The 22,860-nt window shown below is 37.1% G+C and overlaps 1 protein-coding gene across 1 annotated transcript in view; it reads left to right on the top strand.

Annotated features, from left to right (window-relative positions):
- The window catches only part of LOC149216289 (peroxidase 25-like), a 64,808-nt gene that overhangs the window by 14,580 nt on the left and 27,368 nt on the right, over positions 1 to 22,860 (top strand). The window contains exon 2 of the mRNA XM_089389896.1: positions 16,116 to 16,260. Within this exon, the coding sequence (XP_089246022.1) occupies positions 16,116 to 16,260 (145 nt within the window). The remainder of the gene's footprint in view (positions 1 to 16,115; positions 16,261 to 22,860) is intronic.

The raw sequence follows: 22,860 nt of genomic DNA, 5'->3' as shown, positions 1-22,860 counted from the left end.
ATCTTTCCCTAAGGCTACTATCTCTTCAAAGGATGTTTCCATGTTTCCATCACCTTTCTACATCTCCCATATGGTATTAATATTTTTCCTTCCTTTTTCATAATTTTGAACGAATTTGGAGTTTTCATCCCCATTCTTCAGCCATACTGCCCTTCTCTTTAGTCACCATTATTCTTCCTGATCTAAAAAGATTATGAGTTTCCTTTGTTCCAGCTCGATCAATTGTCTTTTAGCTTCCTCCGACACCGAACCCTCTGGACCTCGTGCCTGTAAGTTTCCCAACTCCTCTTTAATAAATTGCAGGTCCTCTTCATCTCTCACTTTCTTTTATTTTTCCCACTGGATGATATTTTGTTTTGCTAGGGATCCTCCAATAGGTATGACACTGAATGGTCTTTAATTAGCTATACATAACTAACCTCCTTGAGCTAAGCATAATTGAATTTAAACGGGCTACCGAGTTTCGAGTTTCCATTTCTGAGTTCAAGGAAGACAGGATTGTGATCTGAATCACCTCCTCTTCTAATCCACTGCCAAAAGGATTATATTTTTTTTAGTAGCTCCTCCTTTAGAAAAAATTGATCTAGCCCTTTTACCATCAATGCATTCCCACCTCTTCTGTTCCACTAGGTGGGTTTTAATCTAATAGGGTTGATATCAATGAGTTTGTTATCCATTAATTTCCTATTGAAGAACTCTGACAAGGGATCTGAGTGTGCTCAGGGGCCCCAAACCTCTGAAGCCCCTAAAGAAAAGTTCCAGTCACCCTCGATCACTAAGTTTTCCTCCTTCAGAAAACATTTCACAAAGAAAGAATTCCAAAATCCTCCATGTCCAAGCAGGGCCCATAGACATTGATGAAGGTTAGCTCTATGTCTAGGTCAACTGAATAGACTTGCACAGCCAGGACCGAGGTCAAGCTCCAGAGATTGGATATCCAGAATTTTGACAGTTTAAAACTAGTCTCCAATCCACCTGATGTACCTCTCGCATCCAACGAGACGGAAAACCATCCTAGGAACATTCTTGACAAAATCTCAACAACCTTGTCCCCCAGACCCAAAGTTTCTTGTAGAATTATTATATTAGGTGAAGAAACGAACATCAGCCTCTTTAGTGCAATCTTTTTAGAGGTGCTATATAGACCCCTACAATTGAGGGATATAACTATCATTGAGAACCTTCAACTAGGGTCTGCACTGCTCTAAGAACCCGTACTAAAGTTCTTTGCTTTCTATCTAAAATATCCATCTAAGCTTTTAACAGATCCTTTGAAAAGTTCAATTTCCTACCCCTGGTTTTTAGGGAACTTGATGACCTTGGAATCTCCCCTAGACCTCCCAACAGCGGAGTCCCCGACTCTTTGGAGAATCTAGGACGCATGTTATATGGATTACAAGTTTGACTACAATCCTTCATGGAAGAGAGATGACATGATTGGTGGCACAAATCCGACATAAGAGGGGGAATGGAGGTCACTATGTTATCTAGTGGGTCACATGTATTATCCAACAAAACAACAATAGGAGGCAAAGGCACAAGGAAAATTTTAAGGATGGAAAATTTTCTTGAAGTTCAAAAACATTGGCGAATATCACTAATCCCTAATATGCAAACTATAAAATGTTTATTGATATATTTGTAAAACTATTCAAATTTATAACGCTTTTATATATGGTCTCAATATAATGTTGGCGATTTTTAAGGTAAAATAATTTTATATTCTAAAATTTGGGCAAATTGTCTTTTATAAAATTGAAAATTGGTGAATCTTTTTTGTGGAAAAATCATGGAAAATTAGCCCACTGGCCGAACATTAGCCCCTAAAATTTTCCATGCAAAGGCATGGAGGGACCATGCCTTGAAACAGAAAACCCCACAACACTAGAATGATAAACAATACAGAAAACAGGAAGGTGGGATACTCGAGTTCCTAGGAGGCGAGGTGATGCCATGGATACCCCCGCTTACACCGACAGTATGCATGTAAAATGCATAAGCACATTTGTCATAGGTATTTAACTCACCAAGGAGTCAAATCTTCAACCATCAATGGTAATAATTATATACTAACCACCATAGTCTAACCCTTAGGCAATATCCACTTATTGGAACCTCAATCAACCCTCGAACCTTCACATAAGACTTTCTTAAAGCCTTTCATTAAGTTCTTCCTATTGAGACTTTAAAATCCCTCATAACCTTCATTAATGTTAATATGGGACCTAACCACAAACCCTTCCTTAACTTTGGTTATGCATAAACCTTAACCCAAAAACCTTTTCCACACATTATTTCTATTACACCCCCTTTTTAATAGAAATATACATAATCTTACCTTTTTAAACCGGAACTTCGCTTTATCGGAAAACACAAGAATAACCCAACCAAAACACATAGGCCGGACTTCGAACATTATAAACCCACGTTCATAATTGTTGTTGGCTCCGCTCATCGCCTCTTTGCATTATTGCGTGTCACTTTCCATTCACTGATCCCCAATCAAATGATGACCACCGATCTAGACTCGATCCGATGGTAGGACTTCCACCCGATCAACAGAATGGAACGATGACCTTCCTCCGTAGATCTTCCTCCATTGTATCCAATGATTGTTATTTATTTCGGATAGACAACGAGCATGGGGTTTAACCGCCCGATAAAGCGGTTTCCCCTTTACACTTTACTGCTTCGTGTCGTGATATGTATGGGATCGGAGCCAAACGGAAGAATACCGCTTGCGGTTTTCTTCCGCCCGAAATCCACTTTCCTACCGTGCAAACTGCTCTTTGCCGATTATCCTCCTCCCTCCTTCAGCATTCAATGACCATTGATCTATGAGATCAATGGTTCTCGTTCCTTGGTACGCTTCGATGACTCGCTTCTTCCTTTGTCCTTTCCTTTATGGTTTTTGTTTTTTCTTCAACGTTTCCTCTGTGGTTCAGGTTTCTTCAAAGGATTTCATTCTTCTGCTTCCATTGCTCAACTTCTCTAAGCTTAACTCCTCTACGAATTCTCACTTCGCTACTTCTCCAGAGCTTCACTCTAATCTTCAACTAGATTCAAGGATCCCTTTATGATTCCTCTGAATCATTTTTCTCCTCTACGTGTTCTTCAGAACTCTGCCTGCAACCCCTATTACATAACCTACGAATTCACAACTTATATGTAATTCATTCATTAAATACTCATTCACATAATTACACAGTTAATAATAAACCTCTATATATATAAATATGAACAATTGATTGCATATCCGAGACTCTCTGTCTCTCAGGCCTGATCTTCAGTATCAGTGGCCTCCTCTCTTCACTTTGCCCGTAGGCTTACATTTATACCAGAATGGTTCTATTGAACTAATTCTGGTTCAAATCCTAGATCTACTGAACTGACTCCTAAATTTCCTCTATGTCCACTTCGAACTTCATTTAATCCCTAAGAACTCTCTCTAGTCCCTCGAATCATGAAACTACCTTTAAGAGTTATAATTGACTTCTAAATCTTTTGTCATTATTAACCACTCATGTTCTCCTTTATTCGAGAGCATTTACAAACATCCTCACACATCTAATTAATTCCTATTCTACTCACTTAAAAGCCTCAATATTACATTAACTTAACACTTAGGAAACCAATTTCCCTAAAACACATGACCCCCCATGTCTACTAAAATACAATGATTTTCCTTGGGTTGAATGTTCCTGCATCAGACTCCCAAAGTAGAAAATATTCATGATCTCTTGATCATGTTTCTTCATAACTTGATTGAAAAAACCTCCAGGGTCCCAAACTTTAGTTTGTAGCTGACCAAATGCTTTTTTCTTTTGCTACTGTTGTACTTTTGTTGTCTTCTACTCCATCTTTTTCTCCTTGTCAATCAGGTTCAAGTTCAGATTGATCATCCTTCCTGTTGTCATCAACTTTCTCTCTGTGGCCTGTTTCATCATCAGCTGCCACAATTCCTCAATTTCTTTTTCCAGCATATCTTTGGACTGGTCCATACTCTGCCTCTTACTTATGCCTCTTTCTCTTTGTTTCAGGTTTTTGCTGATGTCCACTAACTCTTCAAACTGTTGTTGGTTACTTTTACTTTGTAGTTTCTGGTTTACTTTTTCTTCTACTTTTGCTCTTGTTCCAACTTTTGCTTTGTCTCCTATGCTTACTGCCTCCCTTTCATCCTTACCCTCTTTCATGATTATTTATGTCTGTATTGAATCATGACTTTCCAGCATTCTCTCTAGCAATTAAGCATCTCTATTCCATGGATTAAATTCTTCCAAAGAATCTTCTTCTTTCATTTTTATTTGGTTTTTCATCTGTTCCAAATCTCCTCCAGCATTTGCAAAAAAACCTGCACTCACAAAACACTTGTTAAAATAAAAAAACATAAGGATTTTGTGCCTTATCTTCCTTTGGCAACAATTCAGTTTGTTGCTCTATTTCTTTCTCCTCTGTCAGCACATCAGTATGTTGTTTTGAACTCTCAAAATAATTCATGATATTGTCTCCTTCACATCATCTCCTCTAATGATGTTTTCCTATTCTTGTCCACTGTAGTGAACTCCTCCTTTTGCCGTGTCAATTTGTTGAACTTTCATTACCATCTCCTTTTTCTTATGATTGTCATTCATAACAATTTTTTTGTCTTCCTTTTTCAGCAATCTATCTTGAACATCCATCCTTTGTTTTTCCAACTCTCTTCTTTGAAAGTCTAATTTTCTATATAACTCAATAATTTCAATTGGAGTACAATTTGGAAATTTCACACAATTTTCCATACCTTCCTTTGTTATTGATAAATCATCAGATGTCATTTTTCCCTATGCTAAGTTTTTTGCATAGACTTCTTCTTCCTTGACATCTTTCAGTAGATGTCCTTCTTCTTTAGTACATTTTTCCTTGCTGCCCCTCTATAACTCTTCTCCCAGAGTTATCCTTGTCTCACCATCTGCATTAATATTCTCCTGCATTTGTTCTTCATCAAAATCATTAATCAAACTCATTTGATTACCTTTCTGAGACAATATTCCTTCATTCTTCATTAGAGTAAGATCCTGATTCCTCATCTCTATGACAGCTTCTATAGACTCATCCATAGACCTTTTTCTTCTATATGCAGTCAAATTCTTCTTCTTCTAAGAAGTTTTCTTTGTCACCTTTTACTTCTAGATCTTCATCTACTCTGAAGATATCTTCAAAAGGTTGCTTTTCTCCTACAATACCTGCCATCATACACAAACTATCAGTTTTAAAAACATAAGACCTTGTGGTCTCACTTGATGTTTCAGTCATCATATCTCCTTGTTGTTCCAAGTTCTCTTTATGACTAAGAAATTCTTCGATGGTCTCCTCTTCAATCTCCTCAAGCCCTTCACTTGGTTTCTTGATATCTTTCCCTAGCTGTATATGAGACCTATCTATCTCATCTTCTTCCAGAACAGAATTTAGATTCTACTTGTCATCTTCCTCCTTTATGACAATATCAACAAATTGTCCTCCACATGTTGCACTTGCAAACATACACAAATTGTCAGATTTAAAACCATGTGACCCTTTGGCCTCACTTGAAGTTTCAGTCTTCAAGTCTTCATCTTCTCTCATAACTTCACCCTGTTCTGCTTCACAAATGGACACTTACATTTTCATTTCCAACTCAACTTCTTTGATTTTTTCCATCAGCCACCTTACTTGCCTCTGTTGTAGCCTTCTCTGCAACCTATGCCACTTCACTGGCTTCTTCCTCAAGACCCAACCTAGTCTCTAGCTTTCCTCAAGTATTCTCCTTAATGCATCGAGTTGTTCTTTTAACTCTGCAATCTCTTTGTCAATCTCCTCTTGACTCGTCCTCTTGCCATTTGCCTTGGCATTCTCTTTCTTCATCTTTCTTTTGTTGTGGTCTTCCTCAGAACCTCTGCTAGGACTATCAATAGCCATCTTATTCTCCTCTCTCTTCATGAGATCCTCACTCACTCACTATGAGTTGCATTAAATCCTTTGCAACAACAAGTCCTCCTTGTTGCAACTTACCTCACCAAGCTTTTCTCAGTACTTGGTCTTTTGGCAAGCACTTGGTTCTCTATCTCTGGAACCTCCTTTTGAGCACTTCTCTCTACTCCTTCTAAGCTTCAACTCATCTGCACTTCTCAAGAACACAACTGTCCTCTTGTATTTCAATCACAGTGAAATACTTGGTTCCGACCACCTCTTCTTTCACTTAGAAAGTCTTACGAGCTTCCTTGATCTACAAAAAATACTTCTATAGTAACAAGTCTCCTTCTTGCTACATATGCCTCTCTAAGCTTCTCTCCTTTGAGCTCATTCTTTTAGCATCTCTCTGGTTCTTTCCTCTAGAACCAATTCAGCACTCCTCGCTCTAGATTGTTGCAATCTTCTCACCTCCTTATGCTGTCACCTGCGTATCAATATTACTCAATCCAAATATCACTCTCAAGCTTTCAAAAGCTTGCTTCTCAATTTCCTTTTGAGAATACTCTTATCCTCTTTGTCCAACCTTCAATTGGATTCTTCAGGTTCACATTTGAGTGAATCTCCACTTTCCTCAAGAAACAACATCACGATGTTTTCCTTATGCTTCTACCTGTGCATTAATGTAAAAACACACATTCTCCAATATTCAATCAAATTAAAAAAAACATGTCATCTCACCTTCAAGATCTCAGCATGATCTTGTTTCACCATTCCACATGTACCTTGAATGGATTTCCTCTATCTCTTGCACCTGCAAGTTCTGCTACACATCACCTCTCTGTGTTCACTGTCTGTCAGATTAGAATCTGATCCCTCCTGGCCTTCATAACATCTTAACACATAACTCTATTCTCAATTCTTTCAAAGAAATGTTCACACAAAATTTCTTTGTTCTATTCTAACACCAACTGTTTCAATCACAATTGTGCTCCGATACCAAATGATGCAGGGTTACCCCCGCTTATACCCATAGTATGCATGTAAAATGCATAAGCACATTTGTCCCAGGTATTTAACTCACTAAGGAGTCAAATCTTCAACCATCAATGGTAATAATTTATATACTAACCAACATAGTCTAACCCTTAGGAAATATCCACTTATCGGGACCTCAATCAACCCTCAAACCTTCACATAAGACTTTCTTAAAGCCTTTCATTAAGTTCTTCCTATTTGGACTTTAAAACCCCTCATAACCTTCATTAATGTTAATATCGGACCTAACCACAATCCCTTCCTTAACTTTGGTTATGCATAAACCTTAACCCAAAAACATTTTCCACACATTATTTCTATTACACCCCCTTTTAATAGAAATATACATAATCTTACCTTTTTAAACTAGAACTTCGCTTTATCGGAAAACACAGGAATAACCTGACCAAAACACATAGGCCGGACTTCAAACATTATAAACCAGCGTTCATAATTGTCATTGGGTCCGCTCATCGCCTCTTTGCATTATCGCGTGTCGCTTTCCATTCACCAATCCCCGATAAAATTATGACCGTCGATCTAAACTCGATTCGACAGTAGGATTTCCACCTGATCAATAGAACGGAATGATGAACTTCCATTGTAGATCTTCCTCCATCGTATCCGATGATTGTTATTTATTTCAGATAGACAACGAGCATGGGGTTTAACCACCCGATAAAGAGGTTTCCCCTTTCCACTTTACTGCTACGTGTTGTGATATGTATGGGATCAGAGCCAAACAGAAGAATACCGCTTGTGGTCTTTCTTCTGCCCGAAATCCACTTTCCTACCTTTGCAAACTGCTCTTCGTCGATTATCCTCCGCGTACCTTCAACATTTGATGACTGTCAATCTATGAGACTGATGGTTCTCGTTCCTTGTCGCCTGCACCGTTAATCTATAAGATCCAACGCTACTTATGCTTCGACGACTCGCTTATTCCTTCGTCCTTTCCTTTATGGTTTTTGTTTTTTCTTCAACGTTTCCTCTGTGATTCAGGTTTCTTCAAAGGATTTCATTCTTCTGCTTCCATTGCTCAACTTCTCTAAGCTTAACTCCTCTGCGAATTCTCACTTCGCTACTTCTCCAGAGCTTCACTCTAATCTTCAACTAGATTCAAGGATCCCTTTATGATTCCTCTGAATCATTCTGCTCCTCTGCGTGTTCTTCAGAACTCTGCCTGCAACCCCTATTACATAACCTATGAATTCACAACTTATATGTAATTCATTCATTAAATACTCATTCACACAATTACATAGTTAGGAATAAACATCTATATATATAAATATGAACAATTGATTACATATCCGAGACTCTTTGTCTCTCAGACCTGATCTTCAGTATCAGTTGCCCCCTCTCTTCACTCTGCCCATAGGCTTACACTTATACCAGAAAGGTTTTGTTGAACTAGTTTTGGTTGAAATCCTAGATCTACTAAACTGACTCCTAAATGTCCTCTATGTCCACTTCTAACTTCATTTAATCCCTAATAACTCTCTCTAGTCCCTCGAATCATGAAACTACCTTTAAGAATTATAATTGACTTCTAACTCTTTTTTCATTATTAACCACTCATGTTCTCCTTTATTCGAGAGCATTTACAAACATCCTCACACATATAATTAATTCCTATACTACTCACTTAAAAGCCTAAATATTACATTAACTTAACACTTAGGAAACTAATTTCCCTAAAACACATGACCCCCCTATGCTTACTAAAATACAATGATTTTCCTTGGGTTGAATGCTCCTACATCATGAGGCTTGGGCTTCTAAATGATTTCCTTGTGTTATTATTTCTTCCTGAGGAACTTGTGGTGTTGTCGCATCAATCTCTATCCCCTCCTCCCCTTTACCCTACTCTCCTTGTGTCACCATCAGTGTTGTCTCTATCCCCTCATTCTCTAACCCATGTTCTAACGGAACCACTGTCTCTGCTGGAAATTGGGAAACCCGCTCCTCTGCTACCTCCATTTCACCCTCTCTTCATGTGTCTATGCCTTCCCCTCTAATGTCCCCCAAATCCACTCTAATCCTCCTGAAAGTTCTGCCTTTTAGAGTACATTATATGACCAAATGACCTATCTTATGGCACATGTTGCAACCAAACAACAACTCCTCATAGTCTAATTGGTGAAGGTGTGATCCATTCTCATACGAGAGATTCAAGTTTTCAAATAAAGCCTCCCTTAGGTCAAATTTAACCAGAATACATGCCACCCTTCTGGTTTAGGTTGTTTGGAAAGACATGTCTACTTCCAAGTATTCGCCAAGCTTGTTACCAATCACCTTAAAAACGTCTTCCGTCCACATCTGGGGAGGTAGCGCAGGAAGTCTAACCCACACCAACACAACTTCTAGTCACTCTCTTTGAGCGTCAAACAGAGGAGACCATCTTTTGAACAAAATTAGCGACTTTGAAAGGCACTAATTTTTCTTTTTCACCCATAGAAGATCTGTAACTGACTTGAAGCGAAGCATAAACCACCGTTTGGCTAGAATGTTAAATTTTGCGTCTCCCACCGAAGTCTCCACCTATTTTTGTTTCATCCAAGTCATGATATCCTCCACCGAGAAGAATTTCCCTTTTTCCCTTCCTACCAAGATGTGTTCTACCGCTTCCATAGCCTTGTCAAATTGAATTTCCTCCCCCATAACTATATTATTCTCTTCCTCCTTTCTTTTGATTCCCTTCGGTTTTTTACATTTGGATCCTGCTCTATGAAGGGCTTCTTCTCTCAATGTATCATCGTTGTTTCTCCCCTTATTTGTCTCCTCATAGCTTGGGATAATTCCTGTGTCTGAAGGAGGATTACTCAACACCACCTGGGTAAACTATCTCAGTTCTACTTCAAGTAAAGTTATCCTACTTGGCCTCAGGCCATCGGATTATGTGCCAAGTTGGCACCACAATATTCAAGACCTTTTGAGATCCTTGAGAGGATTGGACCAGTGGCCTATAGACTTGCACTGCCTCCAACAATGAAAGTCCATGATGTTTTTCATGTTTCATTGCTAAAAATATATGTAAAGGATGTTGATCATGTTATTGATTGGTTTGTATTGCAGGTGGAGCAAGAAGGAGAATTCCAGCCATAACCCCAATGCATATTGTAGTGGAAACATCTCATGCTTTGGAACAGAGCACTTGAGCAGGTTAAAGTGCAGTGGAATCACTTTTGGCCCCATAAAGCTACACAGGAGATGGCTGATCAGATGCGGGCTATGTATCCTTCATTGTTTTCCAGTGAAGGTAAATGAGTCTTGGTATTTGTACATATTTATGTATGGTTGCTATTGTAAATACTGCAATGAGCTGAGTTATAAAGCTCCAATAAGTAGTATGGTTGCCATGTTGTCATGTTTTACATGATGGTTTTCCTTTTGAGCATCATGTTATTGTAACCACTGCAACGCGCTAGGTTATAAAGCTCCATAGGCAGTATGTTTTTTTCTCTTCAGCGCTTTTGCTGGACCTAGGTGTGGTTTAACACCAAGGAAAGTGTTCCCCTAAGGGGGAGGGGTTTGTAATAGCCCTAGGTTAAAAGTTCATGTAATAAAAGTTAATAAAGGTAAAATAAGACTACGGGAAAGGGACACTTATTCCAAGCTCGGCGTTGGGAAAAAAATCCTAGTGGGCATCGGTTGTTGTGTTTTATGGCTAAGGGAAATTGGCGAAGGCAGTGGCTAAGGCTTTAGAAAGGAAAAATGGTATTTTTGGCACATTATTTATGAAAATAATGGAAATTAGGAGAAAAGGAAGGTGAAAGGTCACAGGTTGCATGTGAGGAGTCAAATGAAGGAAAATAATTGAAAATTGAAGAAATTAGAGGCCTCATCAATAAAAATACCTTAGAGCATCAGTTGATAGCCTTTTGTTAGTTTAGTGTTGGAATTTGTCACAGAGAGGAGAAAGCACCAAGAGGAAAAAGAAAGTAAGCAAGCAAGGAAAGGAAAGGGAAAGAAAAGAGCGATAATGAAAGCAAAGGAAGACAAGGATTAAGTAGATTTAGAGGGAATACTTGTAGGTAACAAAGTTCATGTGTGATTTCCTAGATGGTTTTGACATGCATGGTATGTGCACGTTGGTATATGGTTATTTTTTGTCATTAGCATGGATTTTACCGGGTTTTGAAAGTGGATTTCAGCCTAGCCTTGCCATTTTCGGATAGCCATGGTGTGATGGGATTGTTCTCAGTTTGATCTTTGGGTTGCCAGATGGTTTCAGAATCTAGGGTGAGGTGGTCTCAAGAAAATTCCCAAAAGAATAAGAATCCCTTGAATGGTAATGGCGAGATACATAGTAAATCCTAAGGGTGGAGACAGGAAAATTCCTTGAGGATGATGAATAAATTATGAGGCATCCAAGCTCCATTCAGTTTTGTGATTTCGACACTGGTTTAGGTGTGATCGTGGTATGGAGAGGCTGGAGGTGGTTTAACCTCTGGATTCGCTTTGTTATTTATGGATTGGTTTATCCCATGAGATCTCACATTCATGCTTGGAATATGGCATGGGGGTGATTGACTGAAGAGAGATCTGGATCAACCAATCTATGGTCGGGTGGAACGTGGAACTCCCGAACCCAGATGATATTTTCCTATGGTTAATAAAAGCTAAGTTTTACTTACTTTTGGTAAGGAAATGTATTAGTTGTTATATGAATTTAATGTTTGTTCTCTTATGGTTATTTATCTGGTTATAAGCATGGTTTTATGGCAGATCTTAGTCATGGCTCTTTTCATGTTTTCACTCATAAATGAATAAATAATGAATGCAAGACCTAATTGGTGTTAAGAAAACTAATGAGAGAAGGTAGTGGCCCTTCTTGTTAAACCTCAGATAAGTTTTCACTTCCTTATGTTCATACTTACATTCATGACCTGTAGGTTTCATATCTACCAAGTGTTTGACAGAATATCGGTCTTATTTGGGGATGGTTAGGTCAAATCTTTGTTCCATTTTTTGGTTTAAAAGCATTGTCTTCATGACTTTTATGAGTTTTGGAAGTTTCATAGCTTTCTGGGCAGAGGGTAAGCCCCAGCCCTGGAAAATAGCCTTAATTCTCGTAGTTGTTGACACAACACTGGTAGAAAAAGGCCACAGTCGCACTGATGCAAGCCTATGGGAGTGACTGGGAACCAATAGTCACATGGAGGCCTTGGCAAGGGAGTGATTGGGACTATAGGACAAGGAAAAAGTGAGTTGTCTCGAGGGTTGGACATCTATAGGGGTTGGGTTACTATTGGAGGTCTGGTGGCACTTGAGGGAAGTCAGTAAGGTCTTGTTGTGTCGACTCCATTTCCTTAAGGTCATCTAGGAGGTCGAGACATATCATAGTAGCCCCTCATCTCATGTTTATCATGGGTAAGCCAATGAAAGTGGGTAGATATGACAGGAGGCATTGTTACAAAACATTATCAAGTACCTCAACAAAAATACTACAAGAGAGTTGAGAACATTGGATGTTGTTAACAAGACGGGGGAAATCATGGAAATTTCCAAGATGGTTTAGAAAGAACCAACGAGAACCAAGGTTGAGGAGTGCTTAGGTGGTTTATTAAAATTTGTGGCTTCCTTTGATTTGAATTTTGATAGAAGGATGAGAGTTGGGTTTCCCAGTTGTTGGGATGCCTTAGAGAACTTAGTCCCATGGGAGCGGTATCAACAATCATTAGTAGAGACAAAGAGAAAAATTGACTCTTCTCATGAGAAGAATCCCACCCTCAAAGGGAAAAATATAGTTAATTTTTTGAGGAGGGATTTACAGCTGCTTTGGATGGTGAAAACTTTGTTCGTTGACAACCCAACTTACATTGAGCTGAGCAACTTGTAGGTAGCATATCAATACTACTTTCGATCTCCTTTATCGAACCCAAATTTGTGGCAGAAGTGTGATCAACTGGTTAATCCACCTCAAGTACAAATCATTGATCTCAGGTCCCTCCCAATAGAACCGACTCACCAGAAACGAAGATATTTCGACTGTGTCAATCATGACACTTCATGTTACTTTCATGTTTTTTAGTTATTTTGTTCAAGAATCGAACCAAAATTTTTATATGATTATTAGGATAACTATGCTAGTAGCACACTCGAACAATTTAGATGATAGGCAGTTATGTGAAGATCAAGAAGGAATGTTGTGTAAGGGGTGCTAGTTTATGAGACCCTATAAAACTGCTAAAGAGATTCATGAAAGGGGTTCCTAATTTTTGTTCTAGATGCAACTCTGAACTGTGAATTTTTGCAAGTGTTCGAAGATCTATAGATGTATGTTTTTTGGGGGGGATTAATAAAGAAGTAATGGTGATTCCAAATGCATGAAATGTGTAGTATGTAATATTTCCCTTGTTTGTTTCTATATGTGTTTCTTTCCTCTCATATGGTGCATAATTATAGTCGTTTAACTTAACCTCTAATTCATAGATTCATCAGTGTCATTATGTGATAAACGATGCATGTGATGTGTGAGGTCAGATGTTATTAATATGCACTTTGTGTCCTCTAAATTTTCATTTACACAATCTATTCCATGTTTTATGTTGAAGTTGGTGCACAGGATCCAGGTATCAACCCTCTGCATTAAGTTTCTTTTCTTTACGTTCCTCTTTCAGCTATACAGCTACAACAACTAAAATAACTGCATGTTTTTGCAAGTAGCCCACTAGATCCAAATGTTAAGTCTTCTAAGAGAGCATTCAATGTGTGCTTATGATTGAATCTACCTTTGGAAGAGATATCTGAACCAATCTTAATTCATCAATTTTTTTAAAAGATAGATGTTAATGATAAATAATTCAAACACTCTAATATGTCCCAGGCATTGACCTCTCTCAACCCAGAGGTTGTCTCTAGGAGCGACAACAAGTAGTATGAGGTCTAAAGCAAGTTTTGATCTCTTTTCTTTTTATAACTTTGGAAATTTTTTCAGTGGTACCCTTAAGGTAAGGTAAATAGGAATTTTTTCTTAAGTTTTGGATGCTTGAGTTGAGAGGACCTTTGTCACTTGCAATGTGAGGACTTTTGTTAGAAAGAGCCTTTTTTAGAGCTTCGTTAATATCCTTTTTATTGTGTCCAAGATTACTGAAGACCTTACTTAGATGTTCTCTTTCTTTATCCTGATGGTCTATACCATATATTTTGAAGGCTCTACAAGCTAAGGTTTTTATGACAACAATATTCTGGGAAGGATGATGGTGAGAGTTTGCATGTAGGTAGTTTTCAGTGTGTGTTTTCTTTCGATAAACCATATGGTCAAGTTTTCCATCAGGTCTCCTCATGATAAGGACAACCAAGAAGGGAATACATCCATTTCCTTTGGTTTCCATAGTTAATTGGATGTCTGTAGAGATGTTATTGAGGTGTTATAGAAATTTTAATAGTTCCTCCTTACGACGTGGCCATATAACATTTCTGGTATTAAAAAATATCTTCCAATTTTTTGGTTTTAGATAATAAGTGTTAAGAGCCTTACTTTCAAACTTCTCCATATAAATATTGGCTACTACATCTAAAAGTGAAGATCCCATTGCTACCCCACTTGTTTGTTCATAAAATTCACCTCTAAAGCTAAAAAATGTGGACCTAAGACATACCTCAGCAAACCTTGCTATTACTGGGTTAGGCGCTTCTTTGACAAATTGTATAGCCTCATCAAGAGGTATTTTGGTAAATAGAGATACAACATCAAAGTTAATTATAATATCATCTAGGCTGACCTCTTCTTCCTTAATAAGTTGAAAAAAAACATCAGAATCCTTGATGTATGAGTCTGTATGGCCAACTAATGGACTACGGGATTAACAAAAAATTTCGATAACTAGTAGGTTGGAGAGCCAATAGTGTTCACTATGGGTCTTAAAGGAACACCATTCTTATGGATTTTTGGGGCTCCATAGATTCCAGGGGTTATTTCTCCTGAGTTGCAGAGCTAAACACACTACTTTTGGAGTGTAACTTTCCTTCCATATTCGTTCATTCTAGGATGACACAGGAATAAAGGTGTGTATATTTTCACGTATTTTCATAATAGTTACCATTTTATTTTGGTTCAACACCACTTTATTTCATGCATTTGAGTCTTTAGAGCAAGGAAGCTTGTTTCTTAGCTAGTGCCATATTCACTCCTCATCCATGATTTCTGGATGTCTGATGGTGTTAACTGAAGGCCACAATGTGGATGTTAGCTCTGTAGGACTCAATGGAAATGGATCCTGTTACTTCCCTGGACATTATGATTAAGCCTAGAAGGGTCAAACCAACCAAAGCAATTTGTTTGGGTTTGATGATTGTTAATTATGTTTTATGATGCTCATTATTTGTAAACTATTACTATATATGGTTATACTAAGGTGTGTTGATTTTGCATTTCCTTAAATTCTTTAGTATGTTTTTAAATTGTTTTATTCTCAAAACTTCGACTAATAGCATATCAAACTCTTGTTTGTATCTACATTGCTCTAGAGTAGCTTGTGTTGGGCTTCTTTAAGTTATTATTCCATACTGGAAACTGTGGAATTGTTGTAAATAATTTCAATTCCAACGTAGCCTACCATTTCAAAATCATAGTTTTTGAATTGGTACACAAGGATTGACAATGGCAGGGTTAGCTTGGCTACACTACATCTAAACCACTACCTCTACTTTTGTGATGAGAAGTGCTTTTCTTTGTAGTATTGCCTTGTATTACTCTCTACCTCTAGTTTCCCTTTTACCTTTTGGTATTTAGGAAGATCCATGTTATTCTCCCCAACATGTTGCAGGTACCCTGTCAGTGCCCAGTTTTCCAAACATGTCACAAGTGTGAATTGAACTTGGATGGGGGGAAATCAACTTCTATTAACCAACAAAGCTAGACTTAATTAACAAAGCATTTGAATGTCATTATAACAATCATCTATTTAGTAGCTATCCCTATTGATACATTAGGTTTATTATATTAAGAAATCATTAATTTGCTACACCATATTTTGATATCCGAGAATTGAAAATTTGAGCTTTCATCCTTTTGGCTGAACCTATCTTATTTCTTGCTTTTGATAAAGTTTCCTCTTTTTTAGGTTGTTGATTATAATTATTACTCATTAATTTGTTGTGATATATTAAGTGATCAGTAATTCATGATAACTCTTTGTGTGCAGATTGACAAGATACAAAGGTTTCAAGGAGGGTCATAAGAGGATATTAGTTGCAATTTATTTGGTTGGAAGAGGAATAAACATTAAGAGTGTAAATATTGTTGTTAAATATAACATGCCAAATTCTACGGATACTTTCTTGCACATGGTATGCCTACACATATTGCGTCAACAAATGTTTGTACTTCATATTCAAATATTTATAATATTTTATTCTAATTTTAAGATATAGAACTAAGAGTTTTGTTTTGATGCAAGTTGGAAGGGCTGACAGATTTGGTATGAAGGGTCTTTCAATTACGTTTGTTTCCACTACTTTTGACTCGATGTGCTCAACCAGTCATGTGCCTTATTGAATGGTTTATTCAAGAGCTATTAATTCTTTTCATTGCACTGAATAGTGAACTAATGACACCTTTTGTTATTATGCATCATTCATATCATGTTTTTCATAGATTCGGAATTTTCTCTAAAGTTAACATGAAATATATATTTCATTATTTTTGAGGTTCATGAATGTTTTGAAGTTGACATAAAGGTTCTCCTGGCACAAATAGATACGTCTACATATAGTAAGTGTTAATTGTGCTAACCTATGATTGAACCAATTGTTAACCTCTATGTATATACTTTCCTTGCTTCGTGGTTTTTCATTTCATCCTTGCTACTCATTACATCTATTCACTGATTAGATTTTGTTGATGATTCATTTATAGTGGGCCCACTTTCATCGATGACGGGTTTGGTTGCAACTGACATGATTGTAGTGTCATCATAAATGTGGTTTGGCCATTTCAAAAAGGGGTTGATCTCAAAAAGGGGTTGATCTCGTTTCTTCCTCCCTCGGAAGGATGTCTGGAAAATTTTGAACATATCTGAGTTGGAGACAAAAACTATTTTTGTTGAGCAACGTATATTTAATTTGATTAGTTAGTTTAACCTTACCTACTTTATGATAGGATAATCACTCTAGAAATCCTACTGAAGACTTAACTGCATTATTATATCTTGAATGAACACAATTTTGGTGTATGGGCATTTGTTGATTAAGCACTTGGTCTTCTTTTCACCCTAAAATTATTTTGTAGACTTATTTATTAAGATATTTTACTGGTAACATATATATTGGTGTATTATCAATGCTCTAAGAAATGCCTAAAGGTTGAGATCCAAAGTAATATGAAGCGCCCTAATTTATGGTTGTATCTTGAACAATTTATGAATTAAAGATCACATGCAGGCATATGGAATAGTGTCTAGTTCTTTTAATCAAATATGTGGTTGGAAAACATTCTCAACAACCATATGGACAATATTATGCATAGCCAACACAAAATTATGTACAATCTCAACAACAACCACAATAGGGCCAAGTTAAGCCCCATTTTATTATTTTAAAAAGATATTTGTCTGAATAAAAGATTATGTGGTATATGAACATTAAACTACTGAAAAGGGCCATGATTATATTTATCTTTTGACTTTCTACAATATCCTCATAATACTTCATACTATCAACAACAACCCACCCAACAGGAACATGTATTGTGAATTGTTTTAGCCATTGTGCCTAATGTTATTGCAATTTGATGGATTGATTATATTGTAGGAAGTCAATTTGTTTGTTTATGGTAACTTTCTACAAGATAATGATCTTTTTTTTCTTTATGTTGCCAAGTCTCAAATATGAAGATACTCACTACTGGGTTCTGTTATGACCCTGACTATGGCTTGAAATTCTTCTTTGTTTGTGTAGACCAATTGGCCTTTCTATTTCATTATTTCTATAATAGATGGTACTTGCCTCATCGCTACTTTGTTTTCACATGATGTGGCCTTATGGTTTAGTGCCTTAGCTAATAGGAATTTTTTTCTCGTGGAAGTTGCTTTAAGAAACCTCTTTTTTTTTCTTTTAAATGGCTTGTATTGTTTCAATGTATTAATTATTAAAGGAGACATTTTGTGCTGAAATGGTTGATTTTATCTTCTTGTTAGTTTGTGAAGAGATTTTTGTGCCAAAAGGTCTTGTGGAACGTGACCTACTTGGGTATGCATGCTTTGTTTGTATTCAGTGTTCTTGTGGAATTTTCCATGTGTTGTAAAGGAAGTTCTATAGTCTCATTATATTGCAAATAGTGATAATAGTTTTAGTAGGTATTTTAATTAAAAAAGAAGATGAGATTACATTATTAATAGTGAAATGAATATCTATTGGTTTCAAATCGAAGGGCTTGGATTCATCTTCCAACCTTGGACTATCCAAACAATGGAGCTTCTAGTCCTCATCACTCTTGAATAGTGGATGCAATCAGTTATATAGTTTTTAGAGGAAAACCATTGAATGATTTGAAAGGTGGAGAGACATATGTGCAATGCATTGGCAACATGGTGGAAATGTTTTGAAGTGATTAAACATTATTTCGTGTGAAAATTGTAGCCTAGTCAATATTCAATTGTAAACTCATATTATCATACTTGACATTTCATATAACAAATGTTTTGGTTGAAATTGTTTATGATTACACTTGATATTTTTTAGTGTTGTAATCAACTTATGAGACATTGCATGATTTGCATGTGTTTTCATATTAGATGAGCATGAATATTGTATGATATTTTTTAATATGGTTGCAAAATATGTTGGCAATAATACTGAGAGGGGGGGTGAATTAGTATTATCAAACTAATAATTTTTCATTTCCATAATCAAATTCATATACGCTACTTCAGTTAAGGGAACTTGCGTGAACACGTAACAGTGTTTAGAGCAACTAGCATATATCCAACAAACTTATGATTCAGTTAATTCATCATATATTGATCTTTAGTCGGTGCATCAGAAGCATATATAAACAGTGACCAAGTGCGGTAAAAATAGAACAGATCATCACACATAAAACACACATGAACACCAAGATATAAGGTCGAAACCCAATGTGGGTGAAAACCACCTGCTACAATCGTTTATGACTTCCTTTAATAATAAGAGAATTATGTTTACAATTTTTGTACTAGTGCAGTCTTATACCAGTACGCAGGCTTCTACCTGCAGAAGGCTACAACCTTCTCTCATTCTCCAACTTCTACTGGAAGGGATCTACAACCCCCTAGCTCTTGTACTAGCTAATATGTTTACTAGTACGCAAGTGCCGACCTACAGAAGGCTACAACCTTCTCTTTTCTTCCAGGGACCACGTTTCATAAATTTTCAGACTAGATCCATCAACAACATCATTCAATCATCTGCATCAACTAATCTCCTTTTGAGCCAACCATAACCGAATCAATCAATCACTCCATTAATCTGATCATTCTCAATGCTTTCACTAGAATACAGTAACCAGAACCCAAGCCAGAACCCAAAATACTACAACAACAACTAAAACATAGATTATAAGGTATACGCTACTTTCTTGTGCCGAACCTGCGTGTATACACGCTTTCCTCAAAGCCAACCAGTGTATACATATGCAAATATTAATTCATAATTCTACAACTATACCAGACTTCAGTTATCCCAGATCATATCATTTACAGAATAATATATGCGTCAGTATTCAGATCTAGAATATTCATGAGAAAAAACACATAATGATAGGTCACTTATGCCTTAAGATCCGGATCCATCATTAGATATTATCCTCCATCAACCGCTAAGGTTCCTCCTTGGTTCAGATCTAGCAATACACCATAACCCAATAACCTGCATACTAGATCTCACTCTTCATTAGATATTCAATTTTTGAGTACCTTGGCCTAATAATCTTCTCCTTGTTTTACAGTTTTAGGCCTTTCTCAATACCATGGACAAAAACCACTTAGGACCAATACCTTGGATCAAATACCTAGGGTCAATACCTCGGACCTGATACCATGGACCAAATACTTCGGACCAAAAACTTAGTTTTCCAAGGTATACGCGCTTTTCCTTTTGTGAAAGTGCATGTGTACATATACAAAACTTGTATATAGTGAACCCGCGTGTATACGCGGCTTGGCCAATGGTGACCCTGTGTATACCTCTCCTCATTCTGTGAAGTCTAATCTGTAACTCTAAGTTGTTAACCTGTTGTATTGTGATCTGTCATATGAGAGAGTTGCCATCAAGGACAACACTTGCGTCATAATGCCAACAATCTCCCCCTTTGGACTTAATGGCAACAACCACACCAAGTCACTCTCCCCCTTTGACATCAAGGACAAAGGGTCATGCTCCCCCTGAGTGCATGTTGAATTCTCTGATATGCTAAAGTGTGTTGATTGAGCTCCCATGATCGAGTCCATGCTCCCCCTGAGCACAAGTAGGGTCTACAAAAAGATGTTCTAAAAGAAGGACATGACTCTATACATGTATCACAAATGACCTTCCTATCACCAATGACTCATACATACATCCTTCTCCCAACCAAGTGGGGATATACCAACTTTGACTCATCCACCCAATCAAATGTTTATACATGTCAAAACAAGAAACATTACATCATCCATCCCATGCATATTGGGGTTACAGATTAGGTCTTTTTCATGACCATTACATTAAAGGATATATATGACATGTATAACGGAGACCAAATATTTTAAACAAGACCATGATAGTCATCAACAACTATCATCAGCAACATCTATCTATCCGCATCCAGACCAGCAATCATGTTCTCCCCCTGAACCTGTTCCACCTGAAACAAAATCTGCACCGAGATCTTCTAAGATAATGCCAACAATGCATTATTCGAAGCATATCCTCCCCCTGAACCTGTGTCAAATTTTCACTGTCAAATTTGATCATTTCATATATCAGAAGAGTTATCAAGGCATCATCATCAATCACAACTTATGAGAACCAACATATTTCCACATGTCATCAACAGATTGTAACCATCATCAAGCCGAGTAGATAATTCATTGAACCATATCAAACCCCTTTCTCCTGAGTCTGGCCCACTGCTTTTCCTCAAACCAACATATACGCAACTGAACCCACAGAAACCAACGTATATATATGACTACGCTTCATGAAACTTGTGTATAACCACCTTTCTTTGAAGAAGAGAGGATTTAACAACAAGATGATATAGCAACTACTCCCAGCTTTTGTCTGAGATATTCAAATGTCTCTCTGGGCAGTGGTTTAGTGAATATATCAGCAACCTGTTCTTTGGAGGGAACATACTCCAATTTGACCTTTTGTTCAAGCACTTGTTCACATAGAAAATGATATTTGATGGGTATGTGCTTGGTCTTGGAGTGCATGAATAGATTCTTTGAAACACTTATGGCACTTGTATTATCACATAGAATGGGGATGGGTGGAGTATATGTGAGATGAATGTATTGCAAGGTTTGCATCATCCAAAGTAGTTGTGTGCAGCAAGATGCAACAGCCACGTATTCTACTTCAGTTGTAGATAATGCAATTGAACTTTGTTTCTTGTTGAACCAAGACACTAACCTGGAACCCATATATAATGCACCATCACTAGTGCTTTTCCTGTCATCAACACTTCCTACCCAATCTGCATCTGTATATGCATGAAGTGTAAGATCTGTATCTCTAGGATACCATAAGCCAAAGTTCTGTGTTCCTTGAAGATATTTGAAAATTCTTTTGACTACCTGAAGATGTGATTCCTTTGGATTTGCTTGGAATCTTCCAACTATTCCCACTGCATGCACGATGTCCGGCTAGGTACCTGTTAGATAAAGTAGACTGCCAATCATGGATATGTAAGTTGGTTGATGTACTGCTGCTGATTCATCATTGGAGCTGAGACTACATCCTGTTACCATTGGAGTACATACTGGTTTAGAATCTTCCATGACATACTTTTTTAGGATCTGTTTGAGATATTTGGTTTGTGAGAGAAAAATACCATCTTTATTCTGTTGCACTTGTAGACCAAGAAAGTAGGTAATCTCACCAAGCAAGGACATTTCAAATTCTTGTTGCATTACTGAAGCAAAATTATGACTCATGGATTCTTCATTGCTACCAAAAATGACATCATCAACGTACACAACAATTATTATCAATTTATCAGTGTCCATCTTTGTATATAGATTTCTATCTGCTGACCCCTTTGAAAAACCTTGTTGATGGAGATATTTGTCAAGACGGTAATACCATGCCCTTAGAGCCTATTTTAAACCATAGAGAGCTTTTTTGAGTTTTCATACAAGTTTTGCATCATTTCTAAGAATGAATCCTTCTGGTTGTTCAATATAGACTTCTTCTTCTAAGTCCCCATTAAGAAAGTTAGATTTTACATCCATTTGGTATACTTTGAATTTCTAAAAACTAGAAAGAGAAAGAAACATTCTGATGGCTTCAAGTCTAGCAACTGGGGCAAAAGTTTCTTCAAAATCTATACCTTCTTGTTGAGCATATACTTTACAAACAAGTATGGCCTTGTTTCTAATAACTTCTCCATGTTCTTTCAACTTGTTTTTGAATATCCATTTAGTTCCTATGATATTCTTATCATGAGGTCTAGGAACTAATTCCCAAGTATTATTCTTTTAAATTTGCTCAAGTTATTCATTCATGTCCTTGACCCAATATTCATCTCTGCATGCTTCATTTACATTTTGAGGTTCATTGGAAGATAGTAATACTAGATATCTTGAAGCTTCGGCAATGGTTCTTCTCTTCTGCACACCTGCTCCTTTTTCTCCTAAAATTTGAGTTTCTAGATGATTTTTCTAAACATACCTGGACGGAGTTTTTTCTTCTATCGTTATCTCTTCTTAT

Source organism: Pinus tabuliformis, chromosome 1_1 (assembly GCF_031772625.1).
Source record: "Pinus tabuliformis cultivar Carrire ecotype Pingquan chromosome 1_1, CPIR1, whole genome shotgun sequence".
NCBI classification, from domain to species: Eukaryota; Viridiplantae; Streptophyta; class Pinopsida; order Pinales; family Pinaceae; genus Pinus; species Pinus tabuliformis.
Note: the sequence above shows the minus strand (reverse complement) of the source record. Positions and strands in the feature narration are given on the sequence as shown.